The 22872-nt window shown below is 47.7% G+C and overlaps 1 protein-coding gene across 1 annotated transcript in view; it reads right to left on the bottom strand.

Annotated features, from left to right (window-relative positions):
• Positions 1-22872, bottom strand: part of SYN3 (synapsin III) — a 455663-nt gene that overhangs the window by 390930 nt on the left and 41861 nt on the right. The window contains exons 2-3 of the mRNA XM_081249878.1: positions 19196-19653; positions 491-548 (exon numbers count right to left, since the gene is read on the bottom strand). Coding sequence (XP_081106004.1) covers positions 491-548; positions 19196-19506 — 369 coding nt within the window. The 5' untranslated portion in view covers positions 19507-19653. The remainder of the gene's footprint in view (positions 1-490; positions 549-19195; positions 19654-22872) is intronic.

The following is a 22872-nucleotide window of genomic DNA, read 5'->3' as shown; positions in this document are numbered from 1 at the left end:
ATCTCTTTTGAAGCTTTACATAATTTAATCCCAAGGAAAATGAGACGCAGAAAGACTGACTTGCCCAATATCTAGAAAACAAGGGAGCCCGGATTCAAACCCATTGTGCTCCTACATTGTGCTTCCTAGCCCAAGTGGTTCCAAGGAGACACCTCAGGGACCACGGTGGGGAAAGGAGGGAGGTGGAACAGGACGGAGCAGACAGACTTTGGGGCTCCCTATGCCCGTTTCCACCAAAGAAGCTTGGTAGAATGGGCTCCTACTTGCGATTTCCTCTGAATAAAAGTTCTGCTGTTAAAACAAAAAGGTTGAAAACCATTGGACTAAATAAATCTGTAATTTAAGAAGTCTCCCAAGTATAAGTCAGGATTTTTCTGGTAATCTTGACTCATTATAGTTATATAAAATGGGGACGAAGGGTGCTCCTGGGAATGGCTCCAGCTATAGAAAAAGTCACGGCGATAGCACTAAAGCCTCAGCTCCAACCTACCTGTTCCACTCGGATCTCAATCTCTCCATTCACCTTCTTTCCATGGAAATACTTGGCCCTGTGAAGGAGAGGAAGAAATCTACTGAGCAAGGATGCAGACTGCTTCACTCTTGTCTCCCTGTTCCCAAAGGTCTTACCCCCAGAGGTGCATGTCCAGACACATTCCCCACCTTCCTGCTCTCTCCCACCTAGACAGGTGATTTCCTCATTCTTTATATATATTGTGTGAGAGAGGCGAAAGAGTACAGGATGGGAGGACTGGACGCTCAGGTTCCGGTTCTGCCAAGCTGCTTTACCTCCCCGTGTCACCGTTTTATCCTCTGTAAAGGGAGATAGTTATACGTGCACGATATATTTCTAAACATTATTTTAAGGATCAAAAGAAATAAAGAATCCTACGTAAATAAATAATGCAGAATTCTTTTATTGAGTTATACCCTATGTGATCCATAAAGGACGTTTTAAATTGCTCTATCCGACTCCTCACTTCTTTATTTGTCCATCTGTCCAACGAAGCAGACCTCGTCTGTCCCTTGGTCCATCCATCCATCCAACCACCCTTCCATCACCTTTCCTCTACACCCCGGCTTCTGTCTTCCCATTATCAATAAATGGCATCCCATCTACCCATCACTCAAGGCCAATACCTAGACTTCATTCTTGTTTCCTCTTTCTCTCTCCCTATCCCCATGGATTCTACACTCTAATTATTTCTCAAATCCATCCACTTGCCCATGTTTCTCTGTAAGCACCCTAATCTTGACCTTAGTCATCCCTTTTCTCATATAAATTCTCTTTTCATACTCTACTTTTCTTTCATGGCACTTATTGTAATTGAAATTACTTGCAATTAGTAACTGGGTTTCATGCCTGTGTCCAACCAAACTACAACACAATTCCTCCAGGCCAGGAACAATCTTCCTTACTCATCATTCTATTCCCAACACCTACCAGAATGCCTGACACACAGTAGGAGCTCAATTAACATTTGTTGAAAGAATAAATGATTGAAGAGATAGATGGGGGAAAAATTGTTGAATACTTACTCTGTGCCAAAAACGGTGCTATATTCTTAGTCTTTCTCATTTAACACAGCTACCACCATGAGGTGGGTATTATTATTTCCCTTCTATAAATAAGGAAACTGAAACCCAGAGAGACGAAATACTTTGCCTAAGCAGCTTTAATCCTGGACTTCCACTGCCACATCAATGTTTTTTTCTCAGCTCTGAAAAACAGCAGCAAACGTTGGGGTGCTCCTGGGTTTAGATGCCCTCCCACAAAGCAAAAGTAATACGAGTTTCCATCTGCTCTTTCTGGTTGTTGGTATGATGAAACTAATAGTTCTCAGTGATTTGCTATAATCTGAGCACTGTGTTAAGCACTTCCATAGACTTTCCCCGGGGCACAGACAGCTCTTTGCTCCCAATCCCAATTCTTCTCTTTGCCTACAGTGAGAGTGTTTATATAGACTGGCACCAAGAAATGTATATCCCAACTCTCCATTTAGCTAGGTATGGCCACATGATTGAGTTCTCATCAGTAATGTTACATCCAAGAGTCTTCTGCTTAGTTTCTTCTTCTATTCTTTTCCCTGGAACATCGATGTTGCCACCTCTTTTTTCAACCTTCCAGATTGAACCTTTGCTACAAATTCTCTGACCAAGCTGCAGTCTCTCTGCTTCTGAAGTCTATCCACACTTAGCAGATGCCAGTGGAGTTCATCTCTTTCCAAGACTGCCTCAGTCACTGACTGATGGCTGTAATATTAATGCCACTTTTTCTTATAATGTTGACTGGCTTAGATGTCAAGTAGGTAGAACTTTATGGGAAGAGGAGTTATTAGTGTGACTTGAAAGCAAGATTTGTTTTTTTCTCCCAGGACGGTCTTCAACAAAATGTGTGTGCAGCCAGCCTCATGCAAAGAGAACCTTTTCATGTAGTTTGTGAATTTTATGAATCCTTAAAGGTAGTGCTGGCAAACCCCAGACCCTGGGATAAGACCCCCCTCTAATATTTGTAGGGCTTGGGACAAAAGAACAAATGGAAGCCTATGTATCATATGCCTGATATTTAAAATTGATAAAGCTAGCAAACATTTAAATAAAACATGCCTATCTTCCTTCCCTGACCAACATAACTTCATAATGACCTGGAAGGGTCAGAATTTAAACTTCTCAGAATTCTTGGAGATCCACCCAGAACATGGTGGCATGGGGGTTGCCAGCTCTTGGTTTCCATCGTCCTTCCTAATTCTCCTCCCACCCTCCTCTCCTGCATCACTGGGGCTTCTTGTGCATGCATGTGGATGACCCAGCCCACATGGCCAAGCTTCATCTCCTCACCCACACCCCCATCAACAGTGCCTTGGCCATGTCTGGGGAGGATGGATCCGGGAATTGGCCTACACAGGCCCTGGAATTGGGCCTGGGTCCCTATGGGCAGGGATTTCTACAGGTCTGGGTACCCACTGCATGATCAAAGGGTGCAATTTGCAGGGTCCTCCTTTGTTGTCAGGAGTATAGCTAGTAAGGGCCAGAGTATGACTTAGGGCAGGGGTCCCTGTCACTTGGGTTTACAAGAAGTACTGGATGATCCTGGGACCTCAGAATGGTAACTAATGAATGAAATCACTGGTATACTGGGAAAAGCATGGATCTGGAATCACAGAGGCTTGGGCAAAGTCTTAGCTCTACAACTCACTGCATGTTCCAAGACAAGGAACTTAACCCCTCCAGGTCATAGTTTTGTCATTTGTTAAGTGCTGATAACATGTGCCAGCCAAGGTGTGGTGAGAAATTCACTTGATCCTGTACCTGAAGGGCAGTAAGTAGTGTGTGGGCTCAGAGCCAGACCACATGGATGCAATCCCAGCGCCACCACTCACTCACTGTGTAACCTTGGGTAACTCATTCAACCTCCGTGTGCCTCAGTTTCCACACCTGGGAAGCAGGGATAATCACAGTAACTATCCCACAGGGGTGTTGTGAGGATTAAATGAGACACGACGTACAAAGCACTTAGAATGGTTCCTGGCACAGAGTAAGCTCCAAAGTATACAGCCCAGGGTCTGAGACAGAATCAACAATGACAGCAAAGAAACCACTGGGTGTGTACGCTGTGGCTACAGGTGCCGTACGTGGGGACCCACAAACAAACATAATCCTACCCTCATGGGGGTTACAGAAAAGAATTACAGTTCATCTCACTTTGATCTGCCCCGTTAGCGCAATAAGAAGTTGGTGATGCTGCTGATGATAAATAGGCGGCACTGGTACCGAAGGCCTGCAAGTCCTTCACGTCCCTCCTCCTATTGATTTGACCCCAGTGTCCACCCTGAGGAGCAGCAGGGCCAGGACTAGCCCCCACAGGTTCAAAGTCACACAGAGCCTCTAAGCAGCAATGGTGAGTTAGACCTTGTGCTTAAAGATTTTCAGGATTCAGCTAGACTTTCTGGGAACCTTCATGATCTGGACCCTGTTAACCTATGGCCCATTTCTTCTCTGGTTTTCTGCCCACCTACTGCACACACTCAACTTCCTGTGATTCCTATGCTTTTATGACTCTGAGCCTTTGTGTTTGCTTTCTCTCCTTCTCTGCTTGGTTACCTCTTTCTCATGTTCGAGATCCCTGCTACTGTTTCTTTGAAAGCACCCCCCTAACGAGGCTGGGTTAGGTGTCCCTCCTCTGGGTTCCCACGGGGCGCTCTACTTAACAACCATATAACACATATCACTGTGTGTTGGAATGACATGTCCCCTGCCCCTGTACACCTAGTCTGTGAGCTCCTGGAAACCTGAAACCGTGTCTTGATGCTCACTGAATCTCCAGAAAGCAGCACAACGTGCCAGGGCACAGGCACATGTTTAAGGAATGTTTGCTGAATGGGTAAATGAATAATGTTTCCAGGGATAGGCCATGGGGCATCCAGTGCTCCAATTGCTCTACTGCCATCTACTGGTGCAATGCTGTAACACACTTACAAATCCATACCCATTACCATGTGGGGTCACCATTCAGTGTCCAACACACACAACCAGCAGCCCTCGACGGGATTCGAACTCAGAACTCAGAGCACTACACCAATACCACCCAAGCATCTCTAGCCTCCACGGGCCTCACCTTCTCAGGAAAAACACTTGTTTTGCCCATCTCTGGAATGTTTACTACAGGGCCTGCCAGACGGACTCAGGCTGAAGCTGAGGGTCAGGCAGTCCCTCCCCCTGCTTGGCCGAGAGTCAGAAGTCTTGTCTCCTGACAGGCCACACAGACTGCTGCCTCCTTGCCTGGGGCTCATTCAGGCTTGAGCAGCTTCTGAACAGTTCTGTCTGGCAGAGGAAAGGGTAGGGATGGTCTGGAATTCCAGATGCCCTGGGGGCTGGGGTTGCTGCCTGTGTCATTGCCAGGCTGTTTGACCTCGGGCAAAATGGTCGACCCCACTGTGCCTGAGGTCTCTGTCTTCCTAATGCAGACCTCTTCCTAATGCCCTAATATGTTTATCCTCATAATGAGATTCCTGAATCCACAGGCCAGTCAGTCAAGTCCTTGGACAATCAGTCAGGTCCTTGGCCTTGGGAAGGGGTTGGGGGAAGCTCTTGAGTCTACAAAGCTTCCATCTCTGTGGGTGGTCTTGGATTTTACTGCCACATTAGAGGCACCAGGAAGGAGAATATTATAAAACCAGTGCTGCCTGGGGTGGGAAATCCCTAGTTTGGGGAGGCGGGATGTGGTGAGTGAGCAAGATTTATGGGGAGCGATGGCGAGTTCTTTCATGGCAGCACGGGCAGAAGAGGAGAATTAGCACAAACAGCATCCACCTGTGTCCAAGCAGCCCCCTTCTCATAAATCCCATCTGGGATGTACAGCCAGTGAGGCTAGGCCTTGGCGGGGCCCTTCTTGGGGAGGAGAGGGTCAGGGATGTTCTGTCTCAGAGTAGCTGGAGGAGAACGAAGGCAGGGATCTGGCCCTAGAAACAGGTTTTCTTACTTCTGATGTAACATGCCCACTGCTCATTTGTGGCCTGGACAGAAGCTGGGGGAGATGGATGACAGACCACACAGGAGAAGCCTGAAGGTGGACACACTCAGGGTTTTCTCAGTGAGCAAGGTGAGGAGGGTCACATGACAGGCTGGATGGATGAAGGTGTGACAAAAGCAGGGCCTTTGAACACAGAGTTCCAACTCAGAGATCCCATTCTAACTCCATTATCTACTCCTAAGAATAGCTAACCCTCCTGGTCCCCTCCCACTGCCAGAGGGGACCCTCCAATGATGGGGCAGCCTCATCGTACCTCTTTGCAACTGGGGGGGCTCCAGTGAGTTAGGACAGGGAGGGACCCTCTGAGAGTGACAAGGCCCCTTGCACCTGTACAGGGATCTGTGAAGGTGAGGAAGTGAGACATACTAGGGCCCCGAGCCACATGATATGATGAATGTCCCCTCGTAGGCTTCCAACAGCAATAGGGAAGGAGATTTGTGTGGGCAGCTCTGATCACAATTCACATCATTTATTCACTCCCTCATTTAACCACTACTTACTGAGCTTCGTAAGGACTGGGCACCCTACTAGGCATGAGAGGAAAGGCTGATACAGTCCCTGCTCTTGTGGAGCTAACATGCTCTTGGAAAAGTCAGGAAACTAACCAGGTGAAAAGGAAATGATGAATACAGTGAACAGGGTGGTACAGGGTAGGAAGTAGGGAGCAGGGAGATCTGACCTGGGGTGGCGAGGGAAGGCTTCTTTGGAAGACATTTAATACACTTGTACTAACCATCTACTGTGTGCTCCAGCCTGCAGACTTTAAGGAAACAGGGATGAAGATAACATCCTCATCCCTGAGTTCTTGGCCTCAGGGGGCTTACTACCTAACAGGAGGGAGAGACCCATAAAGGACAATGACCACGCAGGGCATTAGCCCAAAGAGCAGGTCAGCCCACAGAAAGGGACCCAGCCCAGTCTGAGAGCCAGGGGCTACTTCCCTGGTGAAGTGGCCCAGTTCATCCATCCATCTGTCCGTCCGTCCATCCATCCATCCATCCATCCATCCATCCATCCATCCATCCAATGTTTGGTACTTATCCTTTACCAGGACAAAGGGCTGCAAAGATGAATCTGAGAAGGTCTGATGTGTGTGTGTGTGTGTGAAAGGCACATACAAGGACAAATGAGTTGGGCAGGCACTGGTGGCGCTCAGGGGGCTGATGAAGCTTCCTGGGGCATGTCTCCCAATATGCAGGAAAAATGAGCGACAGGCATGCAGCAGAAGACCTAGATTTGACTTTGCAGCTCGGGCACCTGCAACGTTTGAACAAGCCTCTGCTTCCTTATCGACAGGGTGGGGATGGGAAGATCCACCCACAGATAGGGTCATGAGGATAAAATGAGGACGCAGATGTGAAGGCCTCTGGGAACCTGCCAAAAGCGTGCCAGCAAGTGGGCTGCTCACTGGTGGGCTGCTGGGGTGGACTTCACCCTCCAGGTAGAGACGGGGGCAGGCACTGCCAGCGTTAGCAGAGGACAGACCCAGGTCCTCTCCAGCTCTGCTCTTTATTTCCTAGTGCTGCCTCAGACAAACATCAACCTTCCTGAGCCCCAGTCTCATTTGAAAAAGTAAGCACATCACTATGTATCACTATGTCTGCTGTAAGGCCCCATGAATGAGATCCCTGACACCTGGCAAGTGTTCACTGTTCATCTCTTTCCCTCCTGTCCTTCAACAAGTGGGCATGTACCTGAGGAAGTGACACAGCATTTAGGGGAAGGTGGCAGTATCTTCCTTGCTCTAAATGGAACTCCTGCTTCATGTCTAGCATGATGGAAACCTGCCTTGGCTGCCGCCTGGGAGCTCCTCTTCCCACCCAGCACCAGCCTTTAGGGTAAACAAAATCGTCAGCTACCCACTCATTCTGACAGCAGAGATTATGCTAGAATGTTATCTCCCAGTTCCTAGCCCTCTTCTCTCCGAAGACACAACATTGTGTCACCCTCATTCCCACAGAATTCTGAAAATCCACAGCCTTCACTCCACCAAGATAGTTCACATTTAGAAGGCTAAGCTGTTCGCTCAGCAAACATTTAATGAGCATCTATTAAGAGCTCAACCTGGGGAAATGCCCATGAAAATGGTTACACACTGAAAGGTAATTCATACCAAGGTGCAAGTGACTTGTATCTGATCATCCGTAAAAGGGGTTTAGATGGTATAAGGAGGATGAGAAGAAGGGGACCATGAGAATATTAAGTGTTTGATTTAGAAAGGGGCTGTGAGGCCTGTCAAGGTGAGAAGGGCAGGGCACAGAAGGAGAAAGCTGTGAGAAGTCATTTTCCCTCCTCCTCCCTCCCTCCACTTATTCATCCATCTAGCCATCCAATTACCCATGCGCTTATTCATCCACCCATCCATCCATCCATCCACCCATCCATCCATCCATCCACCCATCCATCCATCCATCCACCCACCCACCCACCCACCCATCCATCCAGCCATCCACCCATCCATCCATCCATCCACCCATCCACCCATCCACCCGTCCGTCCACCCGTCCACCCGTCCACCCACCCGTCCACCCGTCCATCCATCCATCCACCCACCCATCCATCCACCCACCCATCCATCCATCCACCCATCCATCCACCCATCCACCCATCCATCCAGGGTCTACTATGTGCTTTGCACTGTGCTAGTCCCTAGGAATTATGCTGAACAAAACAGCCCCCTGCCATCCTGGTGCTCCTGGTCTAGCCAGGAGACAGGTCCAGATGAGGAATATTTACCCTGACTCCTGTCTTCATCAGAAGTTGCCAACTGGCAAACCTCATGGAGTCCACAGTCTTGTTTTGTTGGACTTAAATTACATACTTTTAAAATAGAAAATTCATATAAAGAATTCAGATTTCTGGCTTCCCCTGAAAATCAGTAACTGGGCAACACCACACCTGTATTCCCACATGGCAAAAACTGGCTGAGTGGACGGCAGCTAGTGCCTTCAGAGGGCATCAGTTCCCACACTCAATAGTTCCCACTGCTCCCTGTTGTCTCTCTGCAGCCAGAGTCAAGTGGCAGATACATTTGTCATGGAGCTTGCGCTGTTGTTTTCCTTGTAGCAGGGAAATATTTCTCTGTGCCCGTGCCTTTTCCTAACACCTGCCTCTTCACTCACTGACCACCTTGTCTCCTGTGAGCAACTGCACAGGCAACCCCTAATTTAACAAATTCCATTATGAAAATGGCAATTAGCTCCATGCAAACCCTCAGGAAGCCCACACGTCCACCCCTTCTCCCAACTCAGAGTTGGAGGTCAGGAAAATGGACACAAAGCACCATCCCCTCTCTTGCCATTACAGCCTCCCTCCTGTCAAGGAAACACATCCCAGGCAGGCTTCCACAGGACCCAGGAGAAAAGACATTCTGTAATGAGGCCGGCATGCACCCAGTGACATGCCTCCCACAGGGCAAGGCTATAACCAGGCAGGTGAAGTCTGGAGGAACAGGAACAGCTACTGCTAGGAGAGCCCATGGCATCTGAGGGACTCCTTCGGAAGAGGAGGACCTAGGTGAGAAAACCACATTTTGGAGGGTGAGGGAAGACTCAGAAGTTGAACAGCTGAACTCTTCAGAAAAAAGCAGGGCAAAGGCAGGAAAAGTGACTGAGACACAAAGCCAGAGTGGGGAAAATGAAAAGCTGCAGGTCTGAGCCTCCTTTAAGGGCTTGCAGGCTGACTCTTTTAGAGTGTGAGCCTCTTCTGCATTGTTCCTCCCAAATCACCAGCCCAGTTGTACTGGAATACCTGCAAGTGACAGGGGGCTCACTCCCTCACCGGGAAGCCCACGTGGTCTTTGGATGACTTTACCATTCTGTGCACTGAGCTGACACGTCTCCCTATTTGTCTGCTTCGTTGGCCTCAGTTCTACCAGTTGGGAGCCACATGAAACCAGTCCTCTAGCTCAGTGGTTTCTAAACTTGGCTCTTCATCATTTAAAAAAAGTTTCCTGAGCTCTCCTCTGGATATTTTAACTCTGTAGTTCTAGGGGTACATCTCAGTGTGGCCTGTCTTGCACCCATTCTGACTTCTAGTAACAGCACCTCTATCTGCACTTGCACACATGGAACCAAGCCTCTCTCTTGCACACAGTCTTGATGGGACTGTCCCCAAGTGTCCCCAGGACACACTGTGGAACCAGCCAGGTTTGTTCTTGCTCAGGAATTTGATTTTTGAGCAGAGAGGCACAAGGTTGGGAGGAAACAGGAGCTGACGTCTCCAGAGACTGTCCCCAAGTCCCTGACTCTTAGGTCCTGGCAGAGCCCTGGGTCCTGACCTCTCCTAAACTCGGGTCTTCATGGCTTTTCTTTTCATTCTGTGAGCCTCCCACATATTTTCAATAAACTCCCATTTTGCCTAAGTCAGCCAAAGTAATTTCTTTTTCTTGCAAACAAAGAACTCTATCCAATACAGAAGGTGTAGGGTGGTGCCTGGTAGTCTGTCATTTTGATGGAAACAGTGTTTTGGGGACCGTGATCTTAGTCTATTGTCATTGTTTGACTTATGAAGAAACTGAGGCCCAGAGAGGAAAGTGGCTCCACTGAGATCTCACAGCATCAGCAGAGAAAGGAGAACTTAGGAAGAAACAGCACATATCAGATTCCTCCCCACATTCCCTTCTGCTCAAAGACACTTCCCCCAGATTTCCTAGCCACAGTCTGAGGGTGAAGACTCTACCAGGGCAGGAGACAACTCTTCACTGTTTTCCCCTCTCTCCCTCTCTCCCTGCAAGAGCAGGGTAGGAAGCAGCAGGGGCACCAGGCCTCTGGATTGGATGGCGGGGAGACCTCACGGAGAGAGGTCAGCACTTGAAAAATTCCTCAAGTCAAAGGGCTCGGGGCCTGGGTGCCACACAAGGCCCTCACTGTGTGTGTACATTGTCCTCCTGATAAAAGGGGCCGGGCCTGGGAAAACGGTGCTGGTGTCCAGGCGACGGGGCAGGCTGCTGGGGAATGCCCAAGGCCCCTCCCCGCCCAGGCACCAGGGCGGAGGGAGGGGGAGTGGCAGAGGGTGCCCAGAGTGGAAGGACGAGCCCAGAAGTCCAGCACCACTCCAGGTTGTGTGAGGTGGCCTCTGTGAGTCAGCAGGTGAAGGGAGTAGGAGGGTGGCAAGACCCCTCTCATCAAGACTTTCTTAGCTCCCTCTCCCTCCACTCTGGATTTCCCCACAGGGAACCGGCAGGGCCCGTCCTTGTTCAAGGAGAGTCTTAGGGGTAGGGGAAGTGGTGGAGGGAGGCATAAGGATTTTGTTTCCCAGAGCCAAGTGTCTTCAACAGAGAGGTGTGTATCCCCCATTGAGCACCCCCAGCCAACTCCAGGAGGAGGGGACCAGCTCGGCCCCATCTTCCCATCTTCAGAGTAGAGAGTGTGCCAGCCTACCAGCATCCAGACACCCCTCCTCCAGGGCTTCTAGGAGACAGCTCTCAATCATATCCAGCTGAACCGAGAAACATGCCAAGTGGCTTCCTTCCCCCTGGCTCCCAGCGCTATTATATTCACTAGCAATTAGTGGTTGAAATTAATTGTTAATACCAGTTACCATTTCAGTGCCTGTATGGCAGCTAAGCCCAGTACTAGCCCCACCTATGCCATCATCTCTAACTCTATAGTGACCCCTCGTGAAAGATGTGCCACGATCCGATCCTGCCTTACAACTGAGGAATGTGAGGCTCAGAGGTCAGACTTGCCCAAGGTCACATAAGTGAGTGAGAGAACGGGGGCCCAGGCAGCCTGCCTCGATACTGCCCACTTGGTTTTGCTCCTGCCCTGCTAGTAACTGAGATTGTTCAGTCCTCATCACAGGCAGGGAAAGCTGCTTCCTGAGCATGGGGTCGACTGGGGGAGCCTGGTTTGGCTCCCCACCCAGAAAGCAAAAATATGCCAAGGCCAGCCTCTCACTGGGAGCATGCTAGCAGGGCTGGGCACTGTCTCTCGTTGCCACCTCCATCAGTAGCGTGGCCAGATAAACTAGTGGACACTCAGTTAAATTTTTTTTAATATATTTTTAAAAATATTTATTTACTTATTTGGCTGCCCCAGGTCTTAGTTGTGGTATGCGGGATCCAGTTTCCTGACCAGGGATAGAACCCGGAACCCCTGCATTGGGAGCACGGAGTCTTAACCACTGGACCACCAGGGAAGTCCCAACATCCAGTTAAAGTTGAATCCCAGGTAGACAACAGATAATTTTGCAGTATAAATAAGTCTATAGCAAATATTGCATGGGATATACTTATACTGATTCATTGTTTATCTAAGTATTAATCGGGCATCCTGTATTTTTATTGGCTAAAACCGACAACTCTACCCAAAACCTCTGCTGGTGATGCCAGTTCTGAGTTAATGCTGCTCCCCAACCCCCCCCCAGAAGGTGGCACAGTGGGAAGTGGAAAGTCCTGGTCACCCTGGGGACAATTAGGTCACAGCAAGGCTTCTAGGGGCTGCCAAGACACCCTGCAGTGTCTTGCACCTTCACTCAAGCAGCCTGAAGCAGATCAACTCTAAGGTGGAGGCTGGAGCCTTTGAGTTATCAGCTGGGCAGGAAGGAGGAAGGAGCCTGGGGAATAGCATGGAAGTGTCTGGTACCCTTCCCGAATTCCAGGGCAGCTGAGTGCTTTCTGAGAAAGGCTCTCCCCCAGGGCATCCTCAATCCTGAACTTTCCCTTAATAATAATAACAGCCTTGGCAAAAGCATCCATTTGCTTGTTAATTATATCCTCCATTTATCCTATTGTACCAAGTTCAAGGCACTGTGCTAGGCTCCGGGGATACGGTGGTTAAACAAGACAGGTCTAAACTCTACCTCCTGGAGCTGATGTTCTAGAGCAGAACTGCATCACAGGTAAACAAACCATCACACTGAAAAACGTCCATGAACGAGAGGAACAGACTGCTCTCATTGGAGCCTCACACCTCCTTGTGAGCTTAGTGGTATGGTGAAGGGGGTGGCATTATAAACCCACTTTACACATGATGAAACGGAGGCTCAGAAAGGTAAAGCAGCTTGGCCAAGACCTCAGAGCAGGTGAGTGGCAGAGCTGGCATTTCAATCCTGACCTGCCACCTGCCAGCCCGGAGTTCTCTGCATTTTATCTTCTTCCCGATTTTTAACTCTCTTGGGGAATCATGTCAGCCATGTGTTAGGAAATCACACTTTAATATCAAAACACAGGGGAAAAGAACAGAAAAGACCCTGTTGGAGCTCCCTTGGTGCTTTAAAAAGAGGAAAATAGTCCAAGGGCCACTTCTGCAAAGGGTCCAACTTCCAAGGCTAAGCTCACAAGTGTCTGGTTGGCTGCGGGAAGCCCCTCTTCCCCTGGCACCTTAACATTCTGGCTGCCCAAAGGCACTGGTAGGGCAGGGCTGCCTAACTCGAGGTGGGTGCTTTCCTCTGAGGATGAGGCCACCAGGATCCTGTGCTTGGCCACAGTGCTGTAACAAGCAGTCCTGCCCTCAGACACCGAGCATGTGTGGGTGCGTGCACACATGTGAGGCTCCAGAGCCCTGCTCCATGGGCTGACACCCTGTGCTCAGGTGGGAGAGGGAAGAATGATAAGAGAATAGGGATGCCCAGCCTTGTCAGCTGGATGGCCTGAGCTGATCCAGGTGCCACCAGCATCTGCTCTCATTTTGGGCTCAGAGCCTCAGTTTTCCTTATTATTAAAATGAGAATAGTAATAATACTCCATACAGTTGTTGGGAGGATTAAATTAGAGAATCTATGAAAACTATTTAGCACAATGTCTGGTCACAGAAAGTGCACAAGTTTTCGCCATATGACAATGATGAGGACATGATCCTATTCCCAAGGAGCTCGTGGTTTGTTCTATTCATTTGTGTGTTCATTCATTTTTCAACCAAGATTTTTCAGCACCTACCTCATGCAAAACACTAAAACCCTGGGCAGTGGTCAGCAGGAGGCAGGTCACCATGCGAAATGCCTTTTAAAAAGTTAGTTCCATCCAAGTCCCAGCCTACCACTCTCCTGGCTTTGGTTCCTCAAGCAGGTGCCTGGTCTGTCTGTGCTCTGCTTCCTCACCTGTAAAATGCTCCCCAGTAAAATCAGGAAGTGCAACGAGCAGCGGTGTGCTGGCAAATGCTTAACAACCTGCTCTCTGGGGAGACCTAAATGCCTGGTGTAGCACTTGCCAATTTCCATGGTGTAAATACTCTCGCCATGGCCACTGTGACTTTCTGTTGGATTGAGTAGTAAGTGAGAGAGGGAAAAAGAGGGTTGAAGAATACCACCAAGGTCACTCCTCAATTTCACTGTCACACCTTCACCCTTGTCATTACCAATAACATCACCTTCAAATCACTCACTCAATCAACAGATGTTTCCTAGCACCTATTATCTGCCTGCCCTGTTCTAGGCGCTGGGATACAAAGATAGCAAGTAGGCATGCGTGGGTTGGTGGTCATGGGGACACAAATTATCACACAGCATAAGAACTCTTGGAGAATCTAGACATGGACACTGTGCTTTAATGAGTATCATTAGCCATCATTTAGTAGAATGGTATAGCCTCACAAACGCCAGGCTGAAAGCATAGTAGTTAAGGGGTGTTTCAAACTAAGAATCCTCTTTTCATTTCCTCAACAAATAAAATAAAAAAGAAATCCTAGGGAAGGGTGGAGAATAAAAGTGAAGGTAACAATAGATAATTGTTGAAAGGGAATAGCAGACATTCTGGGAACAAGGACCACTGGTCAGGCGAGAGGAGAGGAGGGTTCCAGAGGCCACTGGAGGGAGGGGTGGAGGCCAAGGCTTAGCTGCTCTATGCCCCCTTCACCCCAACATCCCCTCCCCAAGCCCATTCGGGCTCCTGAGACCTTGCAGGTAAAACTGAGAGCAAGGAAGTACACTCAACCCTGACCTGGTTATGAACAATCTTTCTTGGGGTCATATTCAATGTTCTCCTTTTGAAAAATCAAACCTAGGGTTCCAGTACATTCTGTTAGTAATTTAAAAATTCATCTGTTTATGAATCTCAAACAGCTGCCTTACAGTTATTCTAGCTATGTACTGGAAAATAAAGAGCCAAGACTTTATACACAGGTGAGTAAAACTGGAAACCCCTCCCAATGATGCCCAATAAAGGTTGTCCTGATTGGACTGGGTTGGGAACAATGACATATGCTAACTGAAAATATACTATGTGTTGAGCACCAGGGATACAAAAAAGAATAAGACATATACCTTGTTCTTGCAGAAGAAACAGCCACCTAAAGCTAACTATAATACAGTGTCATGTGTGCTGCAGTGACACAATGGAATATAAGTTATCAAAGGAGGTAGTTATTAGCACTGTTGGCAGGGTAGGTGTGTCAGGGAAGAATTCAGAGAAGACGTGACGCTTGAGCAGGCTTTTAAGGATGAATGGAGATTGGCTCGGTGAACAAGATAGGGAAGGGTATTCCAGGTAGCAGGGAACAGAATGTGCTAAGGCCGAGGTGTGTTTGAAAACTACAAATCATTGCTATTCCTGCGGAATAAGCAGCAAAGCAGGAAGTGGAGTTGGAGGCAGAACTAGAAGGAGGGCAGACCTGCTTATGACTCTGACTTTGAACCTGAGGGCAACGATGCACCACCAAATGGTTACAAAAGGGGATACATGGTGGGGCGTGGGAGCAAACTGATCAGATTTGTATTTTCAGAAAGATGATACTTTGGTGGTAACATAAAAGGTAACCAGGCGGTGAGGTCAAGGCTAGAGGCCTGAGACCAGTGAAACTGCTGGAAAATTCTACGCAAGTAGGGCTGAAGAAAACTGAGCTTGAAATGCTTTTGTTTTATTTCTCCTTTCCCTTGTGGTTCTCAAGGCTGACTGAACTCCCATCATCCCAGAGGACAGCACCAGCTTTAGTTCAGAACTACTACTGAGCCAGACCTTATTGGGGGGTGATCCTGATCCAAAGCTCCCCAACATCCTTGATGTAGCCAGGCTCACCTCTGGGGCAACCCCAAAAGCTGGTGGGATCTTAAAATGCTCGGCCATGAGTCCTTCTTCCCAGAAAAGGTGGCACTGGGACCCTCTGTGTCTCCTCAGAAGATGAAAAGTCCTCCCCTCCCCACCTCACGCCCCTTCTCCCGTTCACTGGCCAGGTATCAGATCCTCCTTGGGGGGCCCAGGCTGGTTCAGAGAGTATGCAAGCTGGCCTGTCAGGAAGCAAGAGTGGGAGGTTCCTGCAACTCTCTTACCCACGAGGAAACCTGACTCTGCAGCAGGGTCCTGGACCTGGAAAGCGATGACAGAGAGAAGGAACTGGGGCTGACAAGGAAGAAAAGGGAGGCACATTGTTCCCGGCGGATTCACTCTCAGTCCAGACGGTGGGTCTTCTCCCCGCTCATTACCATCTCAAAGGAGGAAGAAAGGGGCTGTGTGAGCTGGCTTCTCCCCCTCCAACAACCTCTTCCTCTCAGGAAACAGTTTGCACAATGAAGGAGGGGCTGGGCAGAGGGCTGACCCCAGGCAGCGAGGCTCTGCCAAAGCCACCCAGGGACAGTGGGGCTGGCCCGCCACCTCTTGGCCACTCCTGGTATCAGGGGGACAGGCATGCTTCGGGAACTCTGCAGGGAAGGATTGGGGTTTAAGGCAGCCAGCATCAATCTGGGAAGCTGGGAATGTATTTGGAAAGGCCTGCAAGTTCTTAAAGGATCTAGGATGGAGTTCTATAGGAGAAGCTGTTACGTGTGGGTAGGAAATCTCTGTCACAAACATCCAGCGAGTACAGAGCCAACTTCCAGGTGACATAATGAGTCTCAGTTTCTCACCTCTCCACTTTTTTAACCACTGAGAGGCAAGAAAAGGACTGCTGTTCTCAAGACCTAATTAACCTATGGGCATATGAAAAGCGTGACTGAAACAGACTGGGAGAAATTCCTCTGGCCAAAAATTGTGTCCCCCACCAGGGTGCACAGCCTAAAATTCACACATTGGTCTTGCCTGTGGATTAGAGAGATTGAAGACCAAAGTCAAAATTTAAATGTTACTTGGCTGAGGCTATTCATGGCATTTCAATCTCATTCACTGTGCGCCTACACTACACTACACACCATATGGGCACTGTGGGGGACAGACATTAATTAATAAGACCCAACTTTATCATCTGAGAGCTAGCAGGGAAGAGTGATCATTAGAAAACCTTAGTACAACAGGGGTAAATCCTAATCCACTCTGCCTAATATTGGGCATAAAGAAATTAAATAGGCATGCCTACAGGAGCTGCTGTCGAGATGATTAATATTGCACAGAAGGTAACAATAGGCTGCAATAATAACACACACTTAAATAGCACTTACTGTCTACTAGACACATCCTAAACACTTCTACAGTAACTCAGATTTTAACCGCACTTACATATATTAACTCTACAGGTAGGTACTATTTTATTCCCATTTAGATGCAGTTAACGTTCAAAGGTCATATAGCTATTATGGGGTAGAGATTTGAATCCAGACAGCTCTGAAGTCTGAGTTCTTTTTTTTTTTTTTTTTTATAAAGGACTGTTATTATTTCCAGTTTTTTTTTTTTATAAAGGACTGTTATGATTTCCAGTTTTTTTTTTTTCTTTTAAACCCACATTTGTTTATTTATTTATTTTTGGCTATGTTGGTTCTTCACTTCTGTGCGAGGGCTTTCTCTAGTTGTGGCAAGCGGGGGGTCACTCTTCATCGAGGTACGCGGGCCTCTCACTATCGAGGCCTCTTTTGTTGCTGGAGCACAGGCTCCAGATGCGCAGGCTCAGTAGCTGTGGCTCACGGGCCCAGTTGTGCCGCGGCATGTGGGATCTTCCCAGACCAGGGCTCGAACCCGTGTCCCCTGCATTAGCAGGCAGATTCTCAACCACTGCGCCACCAGGGAAGCCCTGAAGTCTGAGTTCTTAACCACTGCACCATGCTGCCATTTATTAGGTCAGCCTCCACACAGGAAGCAACTTTTTTGACAAATACCCCCCATCACCATACCATGTTATCCCTGACTGAACCAGGGATAACACAGTCTGCAGAGAACACTCAAAATCAAGGTCACGTTGGGTTAAAGAGAAACAGAGGACTGCAAAGGCCATGTATGCATTCTGATTACCAGGCAGGGAGGCAGCAGGATTGCACAGGTAAGCGTGCATGGAAGCAACACCGCTGCAGAAATCAACCCCTTGGCTCAGAACCTAAATATGATGCTTTACATAAGAGCATAAGCAGAGACGGACAAGGCTTCATGTAAGACCCTTCAAGCAAGCAGCATCACTGAAGACGATTCAGACTGGGTCAGAACAGAGGCCAGGCACATGACTACCCTGGTTAAGATGAAGTGATTTCTTCGCAGGAAAATAATGGCTAATGTCTGAACCTGCTGGACATGCTTTAATGTTGACTGTATTGAATACGTTGAAAACTATAAATATCTCCCAACTCCAAAGCATAGGCTCAACCATTCCCAACCTGAGTTAACTTCTCAAGGAATGAATGTGAGTGCACACATCCATGATAGAATAACAGAGCACCTGGCATGCTCAGGGAACTGAATACATTAATTTATTCATTTAATACATATTTACTGGATGCCTACTTTGTAGCAGCTTTTGGAAATGCATGCAGAAAACCTTGCCCTCCAGCTCCCATGGCCATCCACGGGTCCACTGTCAGAATCGCCCTGGATGGTGTGCTTCCATGTCTCCACATTTGGGTTTACTTCCTGGACTGCAAATTCTATGTCTCCAACTGGAATGATAATATTTATCATATCTGTCTACCAAAAATTTGGAGTAGAGACCTCTTTTCCACCTGCAGTTCCATATGTGCAGGGCCTGTTCACTACTTACCTGAGTACCTAAGACTGTTTTTTGCACTCAGTCAGTGCTCAGTAACTACCTGTGGAACTACTGCTGCAATAACCTTGACACATGTGTCCAGTCTCTGCCCCCCAGGATGCTTACCATCTATCGGGGCGGGGCATACCTGGGAAGAGACTGGAAGGGTTGTCATTTCTGCCTACCTTTGCTGTTAAGAGGACAGGTTCTGGAACAAGACTGCCAGTACATGAAAGAGTAGGGATGCAAACTCAGGCACTCTGTTCCCAAGGGTTTCAGATAAGGACTGTGGGCCTTTGTTGGTTTCTTTTACCCTCATAGCAACCCCATTCAATGAGAGAGCATGGCTGAAGCCGAATGAGGTCAAGCAACTTGCCAGAGTTACTGCAGATTTTAAGTTTTCCATTTTTAGAAAAGTAATACAGTGCATACACCATATATTATATAATACTTCCAGTGGGCTCTGGGCAGTACCCCATATCAAATGTACTACGATGTCTGCAGCAAATCATATGAACAAGCACGGTGAGTAGCACAATGAAGACTATTACAGTCTAACTTTCCTTCAGATCAGGTTTTGTTGCCAAATGGGTTATAAACTATTTTCTAGGTTTCAGAGCTTTTTGGATTTTGGATTTGCAGGTGAGAGATTTCAGACCTTAAATACAAAGCCCTTTGGACAGAGTGTGGCACAAAGTAGCTGCCATGGTACTTGGCATTAGTGGCCTTCCCTCCTGCCAGTCTCTGATACCACAGAACCTCTCACAGCTCTTCCCCTCTCTCTTCCCCACGAGGGAGATAAGCCCCATCTCCTCTCCTGCCCCTGTGGAAGGGGCACCTGCAGAGTCCCACTTACCAGTCTGTGTGGGCATCATCGATCACCAGCAGGATCCTGGGCCTTTGAACAACAGGCGTGGAGGGACCTGGAGGCTCCATTGGCCCCAAGGGGGCCTGTGAGGTCTGCTTCATGGCACTGGAGAAGGAGCTAAAAAGGCTGGATCCTGGAGAGGAGAAGGAGGCTGCCAGGGGCTGGGGGTGCCTCCTCTCCATGGCTGGGGATGCAGGGGAGCTGGTGGAGCTGTCTGGGCGCTGGAGGTCTGTCATGTAGCCGTTCGGCAGGTTGGCCACAAAGCTGCTGTCAGAGAGGCGTCGCCGGAGGAAATTCATGGCTGTGAATGATGAGATGGCTTGTTCCTACTCAGATTGTCTGGGTGAGGCCCAGAACAGAGGCTGCCAGGGAGAGGGAGTGGTAGGGTCTCGGGCAGAAGAGCCAGGGGAGTCCAACGCAAGTCGGCTGCCGCTGTCTTTTTTTACCTATGGAAACAGGCCAACAAACACATTAGTGGAAATGACCTCAGCCCCTTAAGAGCAAAGAGATGATGCCCCTTCCTGCCCTGCTGCTGGGGGCAGTGCAAAGTGGGACATCATCTTTCTGGCAAGGCATTTGGCGACATCTAATTAGACCATACCCTTTTAACCTACAATTTCCATTTTCTGGAATTCTATCCCAAGAATGAAATCCGAGTTACAGAAAAAGCCTCTTGTACAAACGTATTTATCACAGTATTATTTACACTAGCAAAATACTGGCAAGTATCTCAACGTCTGACCACAAGATAATGAACATGTAAACTGCAGCACAGTCATTCAGCAGAACCTTCTGTGGCTATTAAAAAGAGGTATTTAAAAAGGGATTTTAGTAACACAGAAAAAATTTTATGTTGTAATTTAAAAGCTCATGATACAAGATTATAGGTACAGAATGACTACAACCACATAGAAATTGAAATAATAAAACTTTGGAAAGAAAAAGACATCAGAATGTTAACAGTGACTATATTTGGGTACTGCGACTACAGGGTTTTTTGTTTTTTCTTTTTCTTTCCACTTACCTATGTTTTCCAGATTTTCTAGAATATTTATAGCTGCGAACTGAATTGTGTCCTTCAAATGCATATGTTGAAGCCCTCATCAGCAATGTGCTGGTATTTGGAGGGGGGTCCTTTGGGAGGTAATAGGGTTAGATGAGGCCAGGAGGGTGGTGCTCTCATGATGGCATTAACGTCCTCATAAAAAGAGACACCAGAGAGCTTGCTCTGTCTCTACGCACGATGTGAGGACACAGGGAGAATGCAACAGTCTACAAGCCAGCATGAGGGCTCTCGCCAGACACCAACCATGCTGATACCCTGATCTCAGACTTCCAGCCTCTAGAGCTGTGAGGAAATAAATTTCTGTTGTTTAAGCCAGGCTGTGGTGTTTTGTTATGGCAGCCCCAGCAGATTAATAAACAAATGCATTCCTTTTCTGAACAGAATACAGTAAGTTTTAAAAAACCAAACTGTTCATGTGAGATCAAAATATCTCACTGAGAAAAATGATTGTTTATATCATGCAATTCAACCCCACCTATATTTTTTGTTAAGATTATTTTATATTTTTGTTGAGGTAAAATTTAGAGTGAGATGCATAGTCCATAAGTGTACAATTCTTGGAGTTTTAATAAATGTATACACTGGCAGAAGATTTAGTATACCCCAATCACCTCAGGAAATTCTCCTGTGTCCCCTGCTGGTCAATCCACATGTCCTCATAGGCAAATGCTCTGCTGATGTCTGTCATCGTATATTAATTTTAGCTATTCCTGAACTTTATATAAAATGTGATTGTGTATTATTCTTTTTGAACAGCTTCTTTCCCTCAACATAATGGTTTTAAGACTCAGCTATGTTGTACGTATCAAGAGTCATTCTGTTTTTTATCACTGAGTAGTGTTCTGCTGGATGAATAAACCACAAATTGTTACTACATTCTCTTGTTGATGGATGTTTGAAATGTTTCCAGTTTGGGAGGTATTCTGAATAGAATTGCTCTTAGGATGTTTTATTTAAGTAATTTTGTGGAGAGAGAGAAGGGGAAAGGGAGGGGCGAGGAGAAAGAGAGACAGAGATAAAGGTTGATTGAGAGATTCACTTTCTCTCTGGGAAAATACCTAGAAGTTAATTTGTTAAGTCATAGGGTAGGCACATGTTTAATTTTTTAAGAAACTGTCCAAAAGCTTCCCATAGCGGTTGAGCTATTTTGCACCTTTCATCTGAGAGTTCTAGTTGCTCCAAATCCTTACCAACCTTTGGCTGTTGTCCATCTTTTTAATCTCAGCCGTTTTAGGGGGTGTAAAATAGGATCTCACGGTGTTTTGTTTTGTTTTTGTTTTTTTTTGCGGTACGCAGGCCTCTCACTGTTGTGGCCTCTCCCGTTGCGGAGCACAGGCTCCGGACGTGCAGGCTCAGCGGCCGTGGCTCACGGGTCCAGCCGCTCTGCGGCATGTGGGATCTTCCCGGACCAGGGCACGAACCCGTGCCCCCTGCATCGGCAGGCGGACTCTCAACCACTGCGTCACCAGGTAAGCCCCACTCATGGTGTTTTTATTTTCTCTGACACCTAATGAGGATAAGCAACTATCCTGAGTTTACTGGCCATCAATATATCTTCTTTGGTGAAGTGTCTGTTCAAGTCTCTGTCCCATTTTGAAAAATGGGTTGTTTACATTTTTATTTTTAGGAGTTCTTTACACATTCTGGATATAAGTATTTTGTCAGATATGTACATTGTGAACATTTTCTCTCAGTCTGTGGCTTACCATTTCATTTCCATCATGAGTATAAGTCTGGCAGAATGAAATAACTCTTACAAAAAAGTGAATTGTTACTCGAGATAAAAACATCCCGGGCTTCCCTGGTGGCGCAGTGGTTGAGAGTCCGCCTGCCGATGCAGGGGACACGGGTTCGTGCCCCCGTCCGGGAGGATCCCACATGCCGCGGAGCGGCTGGGCCCGTGAGCCATGGCTGCTGGGCCTGCGGGTCCGGAGCCTGTGCTCCGCAACGGGAGAGGCCACAGCAGTGAGAGGCCTGCGTACCACCGGAAAAAAAAAAAAAAAAAAATCCCAAGGGAAAAAAAAATTATACCATAGAATGAGACCACACTTCCATATTCTGGTTATTAGGAGTATTTTATCTACACATACAAAAAATATGTATATATGTGCATATGTATACACATTTATATGTACATATATGACATCTATTACCTATATCTGCAGATCTTTTTATAAACAGAAATTTAAAAATTTTATGAAGTCCAGGTTACCAAGTTTTTCTTTTGCATTTAGTCCTTTCTGTGTCTGCTTTTAAAAATCTTTGCCGGGGTACTTCTGGGTAAGATGGCGGAAGAGTAAGACGCGGAGATCACCTTCCTCCCCACGGATACACCAGAAATACAGCTACACGTGGAACAACTCCTACAGAACACCTACTGAATGCTGGCAGAAGACCCCAGACCTCCCAAAAGGCTCGCCCCGCACTCCGTGCCCCTCCCTCCCGCCCGGCCTGAGTGAGCCAGAGTCCCCGAAGAGGCTGCTCCTTTAACCCTGTCCTGTCTGAGCGAAGAACAGACGCCCTCCGGCGACCTACACGCAGAGGCGGGGCCAAATCCAAAGCTGAGACCCAGGAGCTGTGAGAACAAAGAAGAGAAAGG

This window comes from Mesoplodon bidens (assembly GCF_964165515.1).
Source record: "Mesoplodon bidens genome assembly, chromosome: 11".
NCBI classification, from domain to species: Eukaryota; Metazoa; Chordata; class Mammalia; order Artiodactyla; family Ziphiidae; genus Mesoplodon; species Mesoplodon bidens.
The sequence above is the reverse complement of the archived record's forward strand: the minus strand, read 5'-3'. Positions and strand labels throughout refer to the sequence as shown.